This window comes from Phalacrocorax carbo, unplaced genomic scaffold (assembly GCF_963921805.1).
Source record: "Phalacrocorax carbo unplaced genomic scaffold, bPhaCar2.1 SCAFFOLD_136, whole genome shotgun sequence".
Lineage (NCBI taxonomy): Eukaryota > Metazoa > Chordata > Aves > Suliformes > Phalacrocoracidae > Phalacrocorax > Phalacrocorax carbo.
The window spans coordinates 133,203-152,444 of NW_026990544.1; the positions used below are offsets into that span (position 1 = coordinate 133,203).

The window sequence follows — 19,242 nt, forward strand, 5'->3', positions numbered from 1 at the left end:
CGGCTCGCACACGCCTACACTGCGCTACACCCGGAGAACACCCGGCTCAGGCACTGCCGTGCCAGGCTACACCTGGCTAACAGCCGGCTCGCACACGCCTACACTGCGCTACACCCGGAGAACACCCGGCTCCGGCACTGCCGTGCCAGGCTACACCTGGCTAACAGCCGGCTCGCACACGCCTACACTGCGCTACACCCGGAGAACACCCGGCTCAGGCACTGCCGTGTCAGGCTACACCTAGAAAACACCGCACGATGCCACGCTGTGCCACAACCGGAGAACACCCGGTGCCGCAACTGTGCTACACCCAGCTGACACCCGGCACCCGCACCACGATACAACCAGTGACACCCGCACCAGGAACACCCCATGGCCCTGGGGGCCGGACGCCTGGGTGCCCTGGGTGCGGGGGGTGCGGTGGGGGTGTCAGGCGCAGAGCCAACAGCCGGTCAGGAATATGTCACACACCCCCCACCCTGAGAGGGGACCCAGGCGTCCGGGTGTCCCCACCGCGACCCCACGGGGGGGGGGAGGGGGCGGGAAAAGGCCTCAATGGGGCCTTTGTGGGGCAGCGGCCGGGGGCAGCGGGGTCAAGGCCGGGGGGGGCACCCAGGCGTCCGGGGGGGGGCACCCAGGCGTCCGGGTGTGCGGGGGAGAACAAGGCTCTATTGAACCCTCTGAGGGGCCCCAGGCGATGGGGGGCACCCAGGCATCCGGGGGGGGCACCCAGGCATCCGGGGGGGGAGCCCAGGCATCCGGGGGGGGCACCCAGGCATCCGGGGGGGGAGCCCAGGAGTTTGGGGGGCACCCACGCGTCCGGGGGAGGGGCCCAGGCTTTTGGGGGGGCACCCAGGCGCCCGGGGGGGGCACCCAGGTATCTGGGGGGGGCGCACCCAGGCATCCGGGGGGGGATCCAGGCATCTGGGGGGGGCGCACCCAGGCATCCGGGGGGGATCCAGGCATCTGGGGGGGCACCCAGGCACCCGAGGGGGGAGCCCAGGAGTTTGGGGGGCACCCAGGCATCCCGGTGGCACCCCAGGTATCTGGGGGGGATCCAGGCATCTGGGGGGGCACCCAGGCGTCCGGGGGGGGCACCCAGGCATCTGGGGGGGCACCCAGGCACCCGGGGGGGGAGCCCAGGAGTTTGGGGGGCACCCAGGCATCCCGGTGGCACCCAGGTATCTGGGGGGGGGGCCCAGGCGTCCGTGGGGGGGGTGGGAACCCCGGCATTTGGGGGGGGGGGCACCCAGGCAGGGTGGCAGCCCCCCCATCGGGCGCCCCAAGGAAGCAGGCGTCCGGGGTGGGCGGGGCTCCTGGCACCTGTGGCTCCGCCCACCTCGTTGTGACCCCGCCCACCCAGGTGTAGTCCTTCCCCCCCCCCCCCCCCCCCCCAGGTGTGGTTCCCCCCCCCCCTCCCTGTTTTGCTGGTGTGGGAAGGTGAGTAGGAGCACCCCAGATGCCTGGGTCCCATGGGTGGGGGGTCCCGGGGGGGGGGGGGGGTGTCCCTGGGGGAGGGGTCCCCCAGACACCTGGGTGCCCTGGGATGGGGGGGGGTCCCCTGGGGGGGGGGTTCCTCGGACGCCTGGGTCCCTCCTTGCAAAGGCAGGGCCTTTGGTCTGAGTAGGGGGCACCCAGGGGTCGGGGACCCCCGTGTCACCCTGCAGAGCACCCAGGGGTCGGGGTGTCCCAGGGGACGCTGGTACCGCCAGGCTCGCGCCTGCCTTATCTGGGACCGGGCTGTGCTGCGCCCCCTCCCCCACCCCCACCCACAGGGGACCCGGGCTGTGCCCCCTCCCCCACCCCCACCCATAGGGCACCCGGGCTGCGCCCCCTCCCCCACCCCCACCCACCCACAGGGCACCCGGGCTGCGCCCCCACCCCCACCCATAGGGCACCCGGGCTGCGCCCCCTCCCCCACCCCCACCCACCCACAGGGGACCCGGGCTGCGCCCCCTCCCCCACCTCCCCCCACCCATAGGGCACCCGGGCTGCGCCCCCACCCCCACCCATAGGGCACCCGGGCTGCGCCCCTCCCCCACCCCCACCCATAGGGCACCCGAGCTGTGCCCCCTCCCCCACCCCCACCCACAGGGGCCCCGGGCTGTGCCCCTCCCCCACCCCCACCCATAGGGCACCCGAGCTGTGCCCCCTCCCCCACCCCCACCCACAGGGGCTCCGGGCGCCCGGGGTGTGCCCCTCCCCCCCCCCCCCCTCCATAGGGGACCCTCCCAGTAACGCCCCGGTCAGGAATTCGCCGTGACTCACCCGCCCCTCCCCCACCGGACGCCTGGGCCCACTGGGAGCGTGGGGGGAGGGGAGCACCCCCCCCACCCCACCCCCAAGCCTGGGTCCTCAGGACTGCCTCCCCCCCCCCATCTCTGGGGGTCAAAGGTCACAAGATGGCATGGGGCACCCTGGGGGGCCTGGTGCTGCTGGCAGGTACTGGGGGGCAACTGGGGGGGAACTGGGAGCAACTGGGAGCAACTGGGGGGGGCAACTGGGGAGAACTGAGGGGAACTGGGGTGGGCAACTGGGGGGAAACTGGGGGGGGAAACTGGGGAGAACTGAGGGGAACTGGGGTGGGCAACTGGGGGGGGACTGGGGGGAACTGGGGGGGCAACTGGGGGGGAATTGGGGGGGGCAACTGGGGGGGAACTGGGGGGGGGCAACTGGGGGGGAACTGGAGGAATTGGGGGGGCAACTGGGGGGGCAACTGGGGGGGAACTGGGAGCAACTGGGAGCAACTGGGGGGGCAACTGGGGAGAACTGAGGGGAACTGGGGTGGGCAACTGGGGGGAACTGGGGGGGGGAACTGGGGTGGGCAACTGGGGGGCAACTGGGGGGGCAACTGGGAGCAACTGGGGGGAACTGGGGGAATTGGGAGCAATTGGGGGGGAATTGGGGGGAACTGGAGGGAACTGGGAGCAACTGGGGGGAATTGGGGGGAACTGGGAGGGAACGTGGGAAACTGGGAAGGACTGGAAGGGAACTGGGAGCAACTGGGGCAGAACTGGGAGGGAACCGGTGGTAGTTGGGGGGAACTGGGAAACTGGGAGGGAAGGTGGGGGACACTGGGGAAACTGGGACGAAACTGGGTGGGAACTGGGGGGAAGTGGGCAGGAATTGGGCCCAACTGGGGGAACTGGGGCAGCTGAGCCCCCCAACTGGTTTCTGCCCCACCCAGTTGTGTCCCTGGCGAGAGGGAACCCCCTCCAACCCGGTGAGAGACTGGGACAAACTGGGAGGGGGGGGGGTCGGACTGGGGAGGGGGGTCATCTGAGAAGTGGGGGGTCTTATACTGGGAGTGGGGAGGAGTTATACTGGGGATGGTGGGGGGGTCATACTGGGAGGGGTGGGGGGTCATACTGGGATATAGGGGCGTCATACTGGGATATAGGGGCGTCATACTGGGATGTGGGGGGGTCATACTGGGAGGGGTGGATCTTACTGGGAATGGGGTGGGGTCTTACTGGGCGGGGGAGGTTCTCACGGAGGGGGTGTCATACTGGGTGGGGGGAGGAGCCATACTGGGAATGGGAGCGATTCATACTGGGAGTGAGGGGGGGTCATACTGGGAATGGGAGTGGGTGATACTGGGATATGGTGGCGGGGGGGGGGGCACATACTGGTGCCCCCCCCATGACCCGACCCCTCCCCACCAGATGCCACCAGTCCCTTCCAGTATGGTGAGTGGGACAGGGGAGGGGGGACCCCGGGGCGGGTGACAGGGGGGTCCCCAAGGGGGGGTGACAGGGGTGTCCCCAAGGGGGGGGTTATGGGGTGTCCCCAAGGGGGGGGGTGACAGGGGGGTCCCCAAGGGGGGGTTACGGGGGTCCCCAAGGGGGGGGTGACAGGGGGGTCCCCAAGGGGGGGTTATGGGGTGTCCCCAAGGGGGGGGTTATGGGGTGTCCCCAAGGGGGGGGGTTATGGGGTCTCCAAGGGGGGGTTATGGGGTGTCCCCAAGGGGGGGGGTGACAGGGGGGTCCCCAAGGGGGGGGTGACAGGGGGGTCCCCAAGGGGGGGTTACGGGGGTCCCCAAGGGGGGGGTGACAGGGGGGGTCCCCAAGGGGGGGTTACAGGGTGTCCCCAAGGGGGGGGTGACAGGGGGGTCCCCAAGGGGGGGTTACGGGGGTCCCCAAGGGGGGGGGTGACAGGGGGGTCCCCAAGGGGGGGTTACAGGGTGTCCCCAAGGGGGGGGTGACAGGGGGGTCCCCAAGGGGGGTTACGGGGGGTCCCCAAGGGGGGGGGTGACAGGGGGGTCCCCAAGGGGGGGTTACGGGGGTCCCCAAGGGGGGGGTGACAGGAGGGTCCCCAACGGGGGGTTACAGGGTGTCCCCAAGGTGGGGGTGACAGGGGGGTCCCCGCTGTGTGTGTGTCCCCCCCCCAGACTGGCACCGCCTGCGCGTGGCAGGGCTGGTGGTGGCTGCCATCCTCTGCGTCATCGGCATCATCGTCCTCCTCAGTGAGTGTCACCCGGGGGGGTGGGGGGGGTCCCCACATGTCACCTGCGGGGGTCCCCGTGTCACCTCGAGGGTCCCCGTGTTGCCTGGAGCATCCCTGTGTCACCAGAGCTTCCCTGTGGCAATTGGGGGGGGGGTGTCCCCGTGTCACCGGGGGGGTCCCCACAGAGTCCCCTGGGCTCGATGTCCCCTGGGGGGGTGTGGCATGTGTGTGTCCCCCCCCTCAAGCACCCGTCCACCCCCTTGTGTCCCCCCTGTCCCCCCCCCCCCGCCAAGGTGGGAAGTGCAAGTGCCGGAGCAAAGCCAGGTAGGACATGGGGGGACATGGGGGGGGGGGGACACGAGGGGACACGGGCCATTGGGATGGGGGGGGACATGAGGGGACACGGGGCCATTGGGATGGGGGACACGGGGGGGGGACATGAGGGGACACGGGGCCATTGGGAGGGGGGACACGGGGGGGGACATGAGGGGACACGGGGCCATTGGGATGGGGGACACGGGGGGGGACACGAGGGGACACGGGGCCATTGGGAGGGGGGACACGGGGGGGGACACGGGGGGGGACACGAGGGGACACGGGGCCATTGGGATGGGGGGACACGGGGGGGGACACGAGGGGACACGGGGCCATTGGGATGGGGGGACATTGGGGGGGGACATGAGGGGACACGGGGCCATTGGGATGGGGGGACACGGGGGGGGGGACACGAGGGGACACGGGGCCATTGGGATGGGGGGACACGGGGGGGGACATGGGGCCATTGGGGTGTCACCCCCCCCCAACCCCTCCCCTCCGCAGCCGCCGCCGCCCCCCTCCAGAGATGTCCCACCTCGTCGGCCCCGGTAAGTCCCCTCCCCCCACCAGCCCAGGGGACCCTGGGGTCCGGGTCGGGGGGACCCAGGGGTCCGGGTCGGGGGGACCCTGGGGTCCGGGAGGGGACCCTGGGGTCCGGGAGGGGGGACCCAGGGGTCCGGGAGGGGGGACCCAGGGGTCCGGGCACCCCCTGACCCCCATCTCTCTGCAGGAGCCGCCAGCACGTGCTGAGGTGTCCCCACGTGTCCCCCAGCCCCGGGGGGGACCCTGGCGTCCGGGTGGCCCCGGTGACATGCGGAGGCAGGGAGGGGGGAGGAGCAGGTTTATTTTGGGGTGAAGCCCCCCAAAAAAATCCAAGAAAAGGGGAAATTAATAAAAAAATGGTTAAAAAAAGGCAAATTTGGTTATTTGTAGGCAAGAGGAGTGTTCCCTGTGGTGGCATCAGGGGGACAAGGAGGGGACAGGGGGACAAGGGGCCAGTGGTGGCACTGGGGACAAGGTTGGGTGGGTTGTGGCACCTGGAGGTGACAGGGTGGCCTGGGGCTGACGGTGGCCTTGGGGACGTCAGGTAGATGGTGGCACCAGGAGGTGACAAGATGATGTGGGCCTAATGGTGGCACTGGGCTGACGGTGGCCTTGGGGACGTCAGGTAGATGGTGGCACCAGGAGGTGACAAGGTGAGGTGGGGCCGATGGTGACACTGGGCTGACGGTGGCCTTGGGGACGTCAGGTAGATGGTGGCACCAGGAGGTGACAAGGTGACGTGGGGCCGATGGTGACACTGGGCTGACGGTGGCCTTGGGGACGTCAGGTAGATGGTGGCACCAGGAGGTGACAAGATGATGTGGGCCTAATGGTGGCACTGGGCTGACGGTGGCCTTGGGGACGTCAGGTAGATGGTGGCACCAGGAGGTGACAAGATGATGTGGGCCTAATGGTGGCACTGGGCTGACGGTGGCCTTGGGGACGTCAGGTAGATGGTGGCACCAGGAGGTGACAAGGTGAGGTGGGGCTGATGGTGACACTGGGCTGACGGTGGCCTTGGGGACGTCAGGTAGATGGTGGCATCAGGAGGTGACAAGGTGACGTGGGGCCGATGGTGACACTGGGCTGACGGTGGCCTTGGGGACGTCAAGTAGATGGTGGCACCAGGAAGTGACAAGATGATGTGGGCCTAATGGTGGCACTGGGGACAATGTTGGGTGGATGGAGGCACTGGGAAGGGACAGGAGTGACGTGAGAGCTTGGGGACAATGTGGTGCAGGTGGTGACACCAGCAGGGGCGTCACCGCCATGGCAGCTGTGACATGGTGGCCAGGGTCCCTGTGTCCCTCAGGTGCCCAGCTTCACGGTGGCCAATAACCCATGTCCCTCAGGCACGGAGGTCCAAAATGACGCGGTGGTTGATGTCCCCATGTCCCCAGGTGCCCACATCCATGGGGACATGGTGACCAGGTCCCCCAGGTCTTTGGGGACACAGTGACCAGGTCTTCTGTGGTGACATGATGGCCCATCTCCCCATGTCCCCTTGGCACCCAGGTGCACGACGACCTGGCGACTGATGTCCCCATACCCTTCAGGCACCCGTGTCCGTGGTGAGGTGACACGATGGCTGATGTCTCCACGTCCCCGTGTCCCTCAGGTGCCACGTCCGTGGTGATGGGATGGCTGATGGCCGTGTCCCTCAGGTGTCCGGGTCCGCAATGACGTACTGGTTGATGTCCCCATGTCCCAGTGCCCTGGTCCATGATGAAGTGACCGTTGATGTCCCCATGTCCTTCAGGCCCCCAGTGACATCTCCCACAGGTGACGGGTCCACAACGACATCACAACCGATGTCCCCATGTCCCTCTGACCCATGATGATGGGGGTGGTTGATGTCTCCGTGTCCTTCGGGCTTCCAGGTCCATGGTGATCAACGTTCTCACGTCCCCACGACCCACAGGTGCTCAGGCCCACGATGACGTGACATCCCCACGTCCATCAGGCGCCCAGGTCTATGACGTCATGGTGTCCCCATGTTCTTCAAGCACCCAGGGCCCCAGTGACACCGTGGTTGATGTCCCTCAGGCGCCCAGGTCCGTGATTACGTGGTGGCCGGTGCTCCCGTGTCTCTCAGACACCCAGGTCCATGGTGGCAGCGGTCGATGTCCCCATGCCCTTCAGGGACACGGCTTCACGATGACACGACATCTCTGTCCCGCAGGTGTCCAGGTCCAGGGTGACGTAGCAATCGATGTCCCCGTGTCCTCCAGGTGCCCAGGTCCACGACGACGTGATGACCAACGTCCCCACGTCCTTCAGGCACTCACCTCCACCCTGCCACGTCCGATGTCCCCAGCTCCATGATGACGTGACGCTTGATGTCCCCCATGTCCCTCAGCCACCACAATGGTGCCGCCCCTCAAGCCCCCAAGTCCACGGTCACATGCCGGTAGATCTGGGTGGCCCCTTTGAAGCTTGAGGCCACCAGGAAGTGACGGTGACCCAGGGAGAGGGGGGCGAAGGCACGGGGCGTGGGGGCCATCAGCTCCTGGGTGGGCTCCAGGTGCCCACCGGGCCCAAGGCGGTAGACACGGCTGGGGGCGTAGTCATTGCCCAGGATGACGTAGCGTTGTCCGGCCAACGCCAACGGTTGGAAGACCAACGAGCCCCGGGCTGGCACCTGCTGCACCTCCCGGAACATGGAGCCCTCCCAACGCATCACCTGGACACAAAGAACCATGGGTTGGGTTGGGTCGTGGCCATTATGGAGAAGGTTGGGTTGGGCGGTGGGTGTCTTGGAAAGGTTTGGTTGGGCTGCAGTCATCATGGGAAGGGTTGGGTTGGGTGGTAGACCCCAACGCACGTGATGACCCCCATAGACTCATGACATTGGTGGCCCCCATGAACACGTGATGGTGGTAGACCCCAACAGACACGTGATGACCCCCATAGACTCATGACATTGGTGGCCCCCCATGAACACGTGATGGTGGTAGACCCCAACAGACACGTGATGACCCCCATGGACTCATGACGTTGGTGGCCCTCCATGAACACGTGATGGTGGTAGACCCCAACAGACACGTGATGACCCCCATAGACTCATGACATTGGTGGCCCCCATGAACACGTGATGGTGGTAGACCCCAACAGACACGTGATGACCCCCATAGACTCATGACATTGGTGGCCCCCCATGAACACGTGATGGTGGTAGACCCCAACAGACACGTGATGACCCCCATGGACTCATGACGTTGGTGGCCCTCCATGAACACGTGATGGTGGTAGACCCCAACACACGTGATGACCCCCATGGACTCATGATGTTGGTGGCCCCCCATGAACACATGATGGTGGTAGACCCCAACAGACACGTGATGACCCCCATGGACTCATGACATTGGTGGCCCCCCATGAACACGTGATGGTGGTAGACCCCAACAGACACATGATGACCCCCATGGACTCAGGATGCTGGTGGCCCCCCATGAACACATGACGATGAATGATCCTAACAGCCGTATGATGGTGACGGACCCCACTCCAAGGCCCCACCATACTGGTGGCCCTCCAGTGCCCCGCCCAGCCCCGCCCTCACCTTGGCGTCCCCCAGGAAGCGGGTCAGGCAGAGGAAGACGTGGCCCCGCAGGCGGAAGTGCTTCGCGGCGTAGACGTCGGGCACGTGGGGGATGTCGGTGTGGGGGGCGAAGGCCGCCCCGCTCCACCGGTAGACCAGGGGCCTCCGCGTGCCGCTGCAGACCACCAAGGCCGGCCGCCCCCCCAGCTCCAGGAACTCCAGGTGGGTGTCCCGGTGCCACGGCCGTAGGGCCTGGTGGGGGTAGAAGCCCCGTCCCCCCCAACGGAAGAGGGTGCTGGTGCCCCCCTTGGAGCTATCGGCCACCCCAAGGTACCAGTGACCCCCGAGGCGGGCGCTGGCCACCGCGTGGGGACGCCGTAACCGGCCGCTCCCCAGCGCCTGTAGCCGGACAAAACGGCTGCCGGGGCCACCCGCCCGGCGCCAGACGGCCGAGCCCCCCCCGAGTTGGGCCACCACGACCACCAGGGCCCCCCCCAGCTGCAGGGGGTGGCAGGCCACCGGTGACGAGCCTGCGGGGACAAGGACACGGGTGACGTTAGGAAGGGGGTGGTGGGTGCGACCGTGGAGGGGTGTTGGGGGCAGGGTGAGGGAGACAACGCTGTGGGGTGGGGGTGATGGTGATGGCCCTGTGGGGACACTGGGGACATTGGGGTTGGGGTGACAGTGATGACCCTGTGGGGACGTTGGGGACATTGGGGTTGGGGTGACAATGATGGCCCTGTGGGGACGTTGGGGTGATGGGGACAGGTCTATGGGGGCACTGGGGACGTTGGGGATGGGGTGACGGTGATGGCCCTGTGGGGACGTTGGGGTGATGGGGACAGGTCTATGGGGGCACTGGGGACGTTGGGGATGGGGTGACGGTGATGGCCCTGTGGGGACGTTGGGGTGATGGGGACAGGTCTATGGGGGCACTGGGGACATTGGGGTTGGGGTGACGGTGATGACCCTGTGGGGACGTTGGGGTTGGGGTGACAGTGATGACCCTGTGGGGACATTGGGGACGTTGGGGTTGGGGTGACGGTGATGACCCTGTGGGGACGTTGGGGATGGGGTGACAGTGATGACCCTGTGGGGACGTTGGGGTTGGGGTGACGGTGATGACCCTGTGGGGACGTTGGGGATGGGGTGACAGTGATGACCCTGTGGGGATGTTGGGGTGATGGGGTGACGGTGATGGCCCTGTGGGGACATTGGGGTGATGGGGACAGGTCTATGGGGGCACTGGGGACATTGGGGTTGGGGTGACAGTGATGGCCCTGTGGGGACGTTGGGGTGATGGGGTGACGGTGATGGCCATGTGGGGACGTTGGGGTGGTGGGGTGACGGTGATGGCCATGTGGGGACGTTGGGGTGATGGGGACAGGTCTATGGGGGCACTGGGGACGTTGGGGTTGGGGTGACAGTGACGACCTTATGGGGACACTGGGATTGGGGTGATGGTGATGACCCTATGGCAGCATTGGGGAGATTTTAGGGTCAATGATATAGTCCTGAAGGGCATTTTTGGGGTCCCTCTAGTTCATTTTTGGGTCATTGGGATGGGTTTGGGGGTCCCCGGGGCATCCCTGAGCTCCTCTAGGACATTTTTGGGGTCCCTCAGGCCATTTTGAGGATTCTCACAACATTTTTGACCTCATGGGCTGGTCTTGGTGTCCCTCAGGCCGTTTTAGAGGTTCATCAGAACATTTTTTGATGTTCTTCAGGCCATTTTGGGGGTCCTCACAGGACATGAGGTCCCTCAGACCATTCTCGGGGTCGCCCCCCACTATTTTTGGGGTGTTAGCATGGGTTTTGATGTCTCCAGGGCATATTTTGAGGACCTCCAGGACGGTTTTGATGTTCCTTAAACTATTTTGACCCACTCAGGCCTTTTTTTGGGGTACCCCAGGACATTATTGGGGTACCCTAGGCCATATTTTGGGGTCTCTCATGTTATTTTTGAGGTTTCTCAAACCATTTCTGTCCCCCGGCCGTTTTTGGGGGTGCCCCATGCCATTTTTTGTGATTTCCAATCTATTGATGAGGGTCCTCCAACCATTTAACCCCCCCGCAGCCATTTTTGACCGCTCCAGGCCATTCTTGGGGTTCCCTCAGGCCATATTTGGGGTACCCCAACAATATTTGATGTGTTCCCAGGGCTTGGGGCTCCCCAAGGGCATTTTGGAGGACCTCCAGGCCATATTTGAGGTTCCTCAGACTCTTTTTTGCTGCACTCCAAGCCATTTTTGGGAGCTCCTGACCATTTCTGAGGTCGTTCAGGTGATTTTTGAGGTCGTTCAGATGATTTTGGGGGTCCCCCAGGCCATTTTTGGGGTTCCACGGGCCATTTTTTGGAGCGTTGGCGTGGGGTTTTGGGGTCCATCAGGGTATTTCTTGGTGTTCTCCATGTCATGTCTGAAATGCCTCAGACCATTTTTGAGGTCCCTCAGACCATTTTTGAGGTCCCTCAGACCATTTTTGGACCTTTCCATGACCATTTTTAGGGTCTCCCCAGATCTTCTGGGGTTTCCTTGTTACCACAGTGGGTTTTGGGGTGTCGGGACTCACCGTTGATGATGGTGGGGGCTCGGAAACGCCCGGCCAACTGGTCCCACTCCAGGAGGGCGCAGGCGCCGGCGAAGGGCTGGGCCAGGGCCACCCCTGGGTGCCCCCCCAGGGCGAAGGGCTCGGCCGCCAGCGAGGAGAAGGGCAGTGACTGGAAGGGTCGCAGCTCTTTGGGGACCCCCCCCCCCCCCATAAAAAGACTTATCAGCCCCTGGACGCCTGGGTTCCCACCCTGACACCCCCAAACCCGTCCCCCCACACGTGCACGAAGGGGAGGGCGTCCGGGATGGGGGGGGGACCCCGGTGCCTGGGATGGGGGGACCCAGTGCCCGGGATGGGGGGACCTGGGTGTCCGGGATGGGGGGACCCTGGTGCCTGGGATGGGGGGGACCCCAGTGCATGGGATGGGGGGGACCCCAGTGCACGGGATGGGGGGACCCAGTGCCCAGGATGGGGGGCCCCTGGTGCCTGGGATGGGGGGGGACCCCGGTGCCTGGGATGGGGGGACCCCAGTGCCCAGGATGGGGGGCCCCAGGTGTCTGGGATGGGGGGGACCCAGGCATTCGGGATGGGGGCGACCCGGGTGTCCGGGATGGGGGGCCCCAGGTGTCTGGGATGGGGGGGACCCAGGCATTCAGGATGGGGGCGACCCAGGCGTTCGGGATGGGGGGGACCCCAGTGCATGGGATGGGGGGACCCAGTGCCCAGGATGGGGGGGACCTGGGTGTCCGGGATGGGGGGACCCTGGTGCCTGGGATGGGGGGGACCCCAGTGCACGGGATGGGGGGGACCTGGGTGTCCGGGATGGGGGGACCCTGGTGCCTGGGATGGGGGGGACCCCAGTGCATGGGATGGGGGGCCCCAGGTGTCTGGGATGGGGGGACCCTGGTGCCTGGGATGGGGGGGACCCCAGTGCATGGGATGGGGGGCCCCAGGTGTCTGGGATGGGGGGGACCCAGGCGTTCGGGATGGGGGGGACCCCAGTGCATGGGATGGGGGGACCCAGGCATTTGGGATGGGGGGCCCCAGGTGCCCAGGATGGGGGGCACCCCGGTGCCTGGGATGGGGGGGACCCCGGCATTTGGGGTGGGGGGGACCCCGGTGCCTGGGATGGGGGGACCCAGGCATTTGGGATGGGGGGGACCCCAGTGCATGGGATGGGGGGGACCCCAGTGCCCAGGATGGGGGGGACCCAGGCATTTGGGGTGGGGGGGACCCCGGTGCCCAGGATGGGGGGCACCCCGGCATTCGGGCCGTACCGGAGACAAGGCAGTGGAAGTCCCGGGGTTGGAGCTGGGCCAATGGGGTGCCCTGACGGTGGGGGGGTCCCCGGCAGCGCCCCGATTCGGCGGGGGGGGTGGCGCTGCCCAACCAGGTCACCAGCCAGCGCAGGCGGCAGTCGCACTGGAAGGGGTTCCCCCGCAGGTCCCTGCTCCCCCCCCGAGCCCCCCACCCTCAGCTGGGTGCCTGGGTCCCCCCAGGACCCCCACGTCCCCCCACCCCTCCATGTCCCCCCACCCCTCCATATCCCCCTATATCCCCCCCTGTCCCTTTCTGGTCCCTCCCAGTACATCCTAGTGCTTCCCAGTAAAGGCCTGTGCCCACCCTGGGGTCACCCACCGTCCTCCCATGTCCCTCCGTGCCCCCCAATGTCCCCTCATGCCCTCCAATGTCCCCCCCCCCATGCCACCCATGTCCCCCCAGGCCCCCCCATGGCCCCCAATGTCCCCCCCATGGCCCCCCATATCCCCATGCCTCTCATGCCCCCCACCCCCCCGGGTCCCCATGAGTGTCCCCCCCCCATGTCCCCATGAGTGTCCCCCCCCCATGTCCCCATGTCACCCACAGCTGGGTCAGTGTCTCCAGGCCCTGGAAGAGGCCCCGGGGCAGCGTCTCCAGGCGGTTGTTGGCCAGGCTCCTGTGGGGACATGGGGACAGGGGACATGGGGACAGGGGGACAGGGGGACAGGGGACATGGGGACAGGGGACATGGGGACAGGGGACAGGGGACAGGGGGACAGGGGGACAGGGGACAGGGGGACAGGGGGACAGGGGACATGGGGACAGGGGACATGGGGACAGGGGACAGGGGACAGGGGGACAGGGGGACACAGGGACGGGGACACAGGGACATGGGGACAGGGGACATGGGGACAGGGGGACAGGGGACATGGGGACAGGGGGACAGGGGGACAGGGGACAGGGGGACATGGGGACAGGGGGACACAGGGACATGGGGACAGGGGACAGGGGACATGGGGACAGGGGACATGGGGACATGGGGACAGGGGACATGGGGACAGGGGACAGGGGACAGGGGGACAGGGGGACAGGGGACAGGGGGACAGGGGACATGGGGACAGGGGACATGGGGACAGGGGACAGGGGACAGGGGGACAGGGGGACACAGGGACGGGGACACAGGGACATGGGGACAGGGGACATGGGGACATGGGGACAGGGGACATGGGGACATGGGGACAGGGGACAGGGGGACAGGGGGACAGGGGGACAGGGGGACAGGGGACATGGGGACAGGGGACATGGGGACAGGGGACAGGGGACAGGGGGACAGGGGACATGGGGACAGGGGACAGGGGACAGGGGGACAGGGGGACAGGGGGACAGGGGGACAGGGGGACAGGGGACATGGGGACAGGGGACATGGGGACAGGGGACAGGGGACAGGGGGACAGGGGGACACAGGGACGGGGACACAGGGACATGGGGACAGGGGACATGGGGACAGGGGACAGGGGACATGGGGACATGGGGACAGGGGGACAGGGGACATGGGGACAGGGGGACAGGGGACATGGGGACAGGGGGACAGGGGGACAGGGGACAGGGGGACACAGGGACATGGGGACAGGGGACAGGGGACATGGGGACAGGGGACAGGGGACAGGGGGACAGGGGGACAGGGGACAGGGGACATGGGGACAGGGGACATGGGGACAGGGGACAGGGGGACAGGGGGACACAGGGACGGGGACACAGGGACATGGGGACAGGGGACATGGGGACAGGGGACAGGGGACATGGGGACATGGGGACAGGGGGACAGGGGACATGGGGACAGGGGGACAGGGGACAGGGGGACATGGGGACAGGGGGACATGGGGACACGGGGACGGGGACATGGGGACAGGGGACATGGGGACAGGGGACATGGGGACAGGGGGACAGGGGGACACGGGGACAGGGGGACATTGGGACAGGGGACATGGGGACAGGGGGACAGGGGGACAGGGGACATGGGGACATGGGGACAGGGGACATGGGGACAGGGGGACATTGGGACAGGGGACATGGGGACATGGGGACAGGGGGACAGGGGACATGGGGACAGGGGACATGGGGACATGGGGACAGGGGACACAGGGACAGGGACAGGGGACATGGGGACACGGGGACGGGGACATGGGGACAGGGGGACAGGGGACATGGGGACACGGGGACGGGGACATGGGGACAGGGGGACAGGGGACAGGGGGACAGGGGGACAGGGGGACAGGGGGACACGGGGACGGGGACATGGGGACAGGGGGACAGGGGGACAGGGGGACAGGGGGACATTGGGACAGGGGACATGGGGACAGGGGGACAGGGGACATGGGGACAGGGGGACATGAGGACAGGGGACATGGGGACAGGGGACACAGGGACACAGGGACGGGGACACAGGGACAGGGGGACACAGGGACGGGGACAGGGGACATAGGGACAGGGGACACGGGGACACAGGGACACGGGGACAGGGGACACGGGGACACAGGGACGGGGGACACAGGGACAGGGGGACACAGGGACGGGGGACACAGGGACGGGGGACATGGGGACAGGGGACACGGGGACAGGGGACACGGGGACACAGGGACACGGGGACAGGGGACACAGGGACACAGGGACGGGGGACACAGGGACGGGGGACACAGGGATGGGGGACACAGGGATGGGGGACACAGGGACGGGGGACACAGGGACGGGGGACATGGGGACACAGGGACAGGGGACATGGGGACAGGGGCCACCTGGGACTGGGGTCCCAGGGTTGTCCCTGGGCTGTCCCCAGGGTCCCCAGTATGTCCCAATGTGTCCCCAGAGTGTCCCTAGGGGTGTCCCCAGTGTCCCCAAGGGTGTCCCCAATGTGTCCTGGAGTGGCCCTGGGCTGTTCCCAGTGGCCCCAGTGGGACAAGGTGTCCCCAAGGGCATCCCCAATGTCCTCAGTATGTCCCTATGGTGTCCCCATTGTGTCCCAGGGTGACGCTAGGGTGTCCCCAGTGTCCCCAAGGGCATCCCCGGTGTCCCCAGTGTGTCCCCAGGTGACCCCAGGGTGTACCCAGGGCGTCCCCAGTGTCCCCAGTGTGTCCCCAGGGCGTCCCAAGTATCCCCAGCGTGTCCCCAGTGTCCCCAGGGTGTCCCCAGGGCGTCCCCACGTCACTCACAGGTACAGCAGCCCCCGGAGACCCCGCAGCGCCGTGGGGGCGATCGTCCCCACGTCATTGTCCTCGATGAACCTGGGGACACCGGCGCCGCTGACACCTCCAGTGCCCCCCCAGTGCCCCCCAGTGCCCCCCAGCGCCCCCCCAGTGCCCCCCAGCGCCTCCCAGTCCCTCCAGAGTGCCCCCCAGCGCCCCCCCAGTGCCCCCCAGTCCCTCCCCAGTGCCCCCCAGCGCCCCCCAGTGCCTCCCAGTCCCCCCCAGCGCCCCCCAGTGCCCCCCAGCGCCCCCCAGTACCACTCACAAGTACTCCAGCAGCACCAGCCCGGCAAAGGCCCCGTCCCCGATGGTCCCCAAGCGCCCGGCAGTGACCAACCTGTGGGGACAAACCACTGCCACCCCTGGGGACACCCAGGGGGGGCCTTGGGGACACCGGGGGGACACAGCATGGGCCTTGGGGACAAATTGGGGACCTTGGGGACACTGGGGGGACACAGTGTGGGCCTTGGGGACACCGGGGGGACACAGCACAGGCCTTGGGGACACCTTGGGGACACCGGGGGGGACACAGCACGGGCCTTGGGGACACCTTGGGGACACCTTGGGGACACCTTGGGGACACCGGGGGGGACACAGCACGGGCCTTGGGGACACTGGGGTGACACAGTGTGGGCCTTGGGGACACGGGGGGGACACAGCACAGGCCTTGGGGACACCGGGGGGACATAGTGTGGGCCTTGGGGACACCTTGGGGACACCATGGGGACACCGGGGGGGACACAGCACTGGCCTTGGGGACCTTGGGGACACTGGGGGGGGACAGCATGGGTCTTGGGGTTACCTTGGGGACACCAGGGGGACACCGTGGGGACACCGTGGGGGACCTTGGGGACACCATGGGGACCTTGGGGACACCGTGGGGACACCGTGGGGACCTTGGGGACACCACGGGGACACCGTGGGGACACCGTGGGGACCTTACAGCAGCTGCAGGGCCGGGGTGTCTCGGAAGCTGCCCTCGCCCAGGACGTCGATGTGCCACCGCACCAGGGACCTGCGCGAGGGGGGCAAACTGGGGCCAACTGGGGCCAAACTGGGGCAAACTGGGGCCAAACTAGGGCAAACTGGGGCAAACTGAGGCCAAACTGGTATCAAATTGGGAGAGAACGGGGACTAAACCGGGCCCCGAACTGGCCAAACTGGAGAAAACAGGGACTAAACTGGGCTAACCAGCCCCGAACTGGGAGAAACTGGGAGAAACAGGGGACTAAACTGGGCTAAACCCAGCCCCGAACTGGGCCAAACTGGGAGAAACGGGGACTAAAACTGGGCTAAACCGGCCCCGAACTGGGCCAAACTGGAGAAACGGGGACTAAACTGGGCTAAACCGGGCCCCGAACTGGGCCAAACTGGGAGAAACGGGGACTAAGCTGGGCTAAATCAGCCTCCGAACTGGGAGAAACTGGGAGAAACGCGGACTAAACTGGGCTAAACCAGCCCCAAACAAGGGCTAAACGGGAGAAACAGGGACTAAACTGGGCTAAACCGGCCCCGTACTGGGCCAAACTGGGAGAAACGGGGACTAAACCTGGGCTAAACCAGCCCCAAACTGGGAGAAACTGGGAGAAACGGGGACTAAACTGAGCTTAAACCAGCCCCGAACAGGGCTAAACCGGAGAAACGGGGACTAAGCTGGGCTAAATCAGCCCCGAACTGGGAGAAACTGGGAGAAACGCGGACTAAACTGGGCTAAACCAGCCCCGTACTGGGCCAAACTGGAGAAACGGGGACTAAACTGGGCTTAAACCGCGCCCCGAACTGGGCTAAACCGGGGAGAAACGGGGACTAAACTGGGCTAAACCAGCCCCGAACAGGGCTAAACCGGGAGAAATGGGGACTAAACTGGGCTAAACCGGCCCCATACTGGGCTAAACGAGGGAGAAATGGGGACTAAACTGGGCTAAACCGGCCCCGAACTGGGCTAAACCGGGAGAAACGGGGACTAAACTGGGCTAAACCAGCCCCGAACAGGGCTAAACCGGGAGAAACGGGGACTAAACTGGGCTAAACCAGCCCGTACTGGGCTAAACCGGGAGAAACGGGGACTAAACTGGCTAAACCGGCCCCGAACTGGGCTAAACCGGGAGAAACGGGGACTAAACTGGGCCTAAACCGGCCCCGTACTGGGCTAAAACCGGGAGAAACGGGGACTAAACTGGGCTTAAACCAGCCCCGAACAGGGCTAAACCGGGAGAAACGGGGGACTGAAAACTGGGCTAAACCAGCCCCGAACAGGGCTAAACGGGAGAAACGGACTAAACTGGGCTTAAACTGGCCCGAACTGGGAGAAACTGGGAGAAACGGGGACTAAACTGGGCTAAACCGGCCCCGTACTGGGCCAAACTGGGAGAAACGGGGGACTAAACTGGGCTAAATCAGCCCCGAACTGGGCCAAACTGGGAGAAACGGGGACTAAACTGGGCTAAATCAGCCCCGTACTGGGCCAAACTGGGAGAAACGGGGACTAAACTGGGCTAAACTGGCCCCGAACTGGGAGAAACTGGGAGAAAGCGGGACTAAACTGGGCTAAACCGGCCCCGTACTGGGCCAAACTGGAGAAACGGGGACTAAACTGGGCTAAACCAGCCCCGAACTGGAGAAACTGGGAGGAAATGGGGACTAAACTGAGCTAAACCAGCCCCGAACTGGGCCAAACTGGGAGAAACGGGGACTAAACTGGGCTAAACCGGCCCCCGAACTGGGCTAAACCGGGAGAAAACGGGGACTAAACTGGGCTAAACCAGCCCCGAACTGGGCCAAACTGGGAGAAACGGGGCCCATACGCCGCCCCCCCCAGCCCCCCCCCCGGTTCCCGACCCCTCCCGCGCAGGGGGTGGGGCTTCCTGGGATGACGTATTGGGGTGCCCACGGGGGGGCGGGGCCTCGGGGGGGGGTGTCCCATAACGGGGGGTTCAAAGGGGGTTTTGGGGGGGGGGATCCCCAAAGGGGGGGGGTGGTCCTGGGAGGTATTAAGGGGGTCCCGGGGGGGGTCCCAGAGGGTGGGGTTCCCTTTGGGGGGGGGTGTCCCAGGGCATTCCCGGGGGGGGTCCCGAGGGGGTCCCGGGGGGGGGGTTCCCATTGGGGGGGGGGTGTCCCATGGGGGGGGTCCCATGGGGGTTCGGGAGGGGGGGAGGCAGGGGGGCTAAGGGGGGGGGGTTCCATGGAGGGGGGGGGTCCGGGGGGGGGGGTCCCGAGGGGGGTCCCGGGTGGGGGGTTCCATGGAGGGGGGGTCGGCGGGGGGGGGGGTCCCGAGGGGGTCCCGGGTGGGGGGTTCCATGGAGGGGGGGTCCGGGGGGGGGGGTCCCGGGTGGGGGGGTCCCATGGGGG

At 66.7% G+C, this 19,242-nt stretch overlaps 2 protein-coding genes and 1 long non-coding RNA gene across 3 annotated transcripts; 1 reads left to right on the forward strand and 2 right to left on the reverse strand.

The window, feature by feature from the left end:
* Window positions 1–1,400: 1,400 nt before the first annotated feature.
* On the forward strand, window positions 1,401–7,362 carry FXYD3 (FXYD domain containing ion transport regulator 3). The gene is made up of 8 exons (XM_064440607.1): window positions 1,401–1,440; window positions 2,395–2,442; window positions 3,188–3,223; window positions 3,666–3,689; window positions 4,391–4,465; window positions 4,740–4,770; window positions 5,266–5,309; window positions 5,492–7,362. Exons 2-8 carry the CDS (start codon window positions 2,403–2,405, stop codon window positions 5,509–5,511), a joined length of 270 nt encoding a protein of 89 aa, XP_064296677.1. The 5' UTR covers window positions 1,401–1,440; window positions 2,395–2,402; the 3' UTR covers window positions 5,512–7,362.
* A 45-nt stretch (window positions 7,363–7,407) lies between these two features.
* LOC135311477 (leucine-rich repeat LGI family member 4-like) lies at window positions 7,408–17,318 on the reverse strand (the record flags this gene model as incomplete). The annotated part of the gene is made up of 9 exons (XM_064440606.1): window positions 7,408–7,987; window positions 8,867–9,375; window positions 11,417–11,581; window positions 12,673–12,842; window positions 13,260–13,331; window positions 15,862–15,933; window positions 16,160–16,231; window positions 16,838–16,989; window positions 17,244–17,318. Coding segments are annotated over 9 exons (1,590 nt in total), but the record flags the coding sequence as incomplete, so codon positions are not given.
* A 94-nt stretch (window positions 17,319–17,412) lies between these two features.
* On the reverse strand, window positions 17,413–18,860 carry LOC135311479 (uncharacterized). The gene is made up of 3 exons (XR_010371096.1): window positions 18,668–18,860; window positions 18,177–18,613; window positions 17,413–17,443 (listed from the first exon to the last, which is right to left on the reverse strand). It is a non-coding gene; the product is annotated as an uncharacterized LOC135311479 (long non-coding RNA).
* Between the last annotated feature and the right edge of the window lie 382 nt (window positions 18,861–19,242).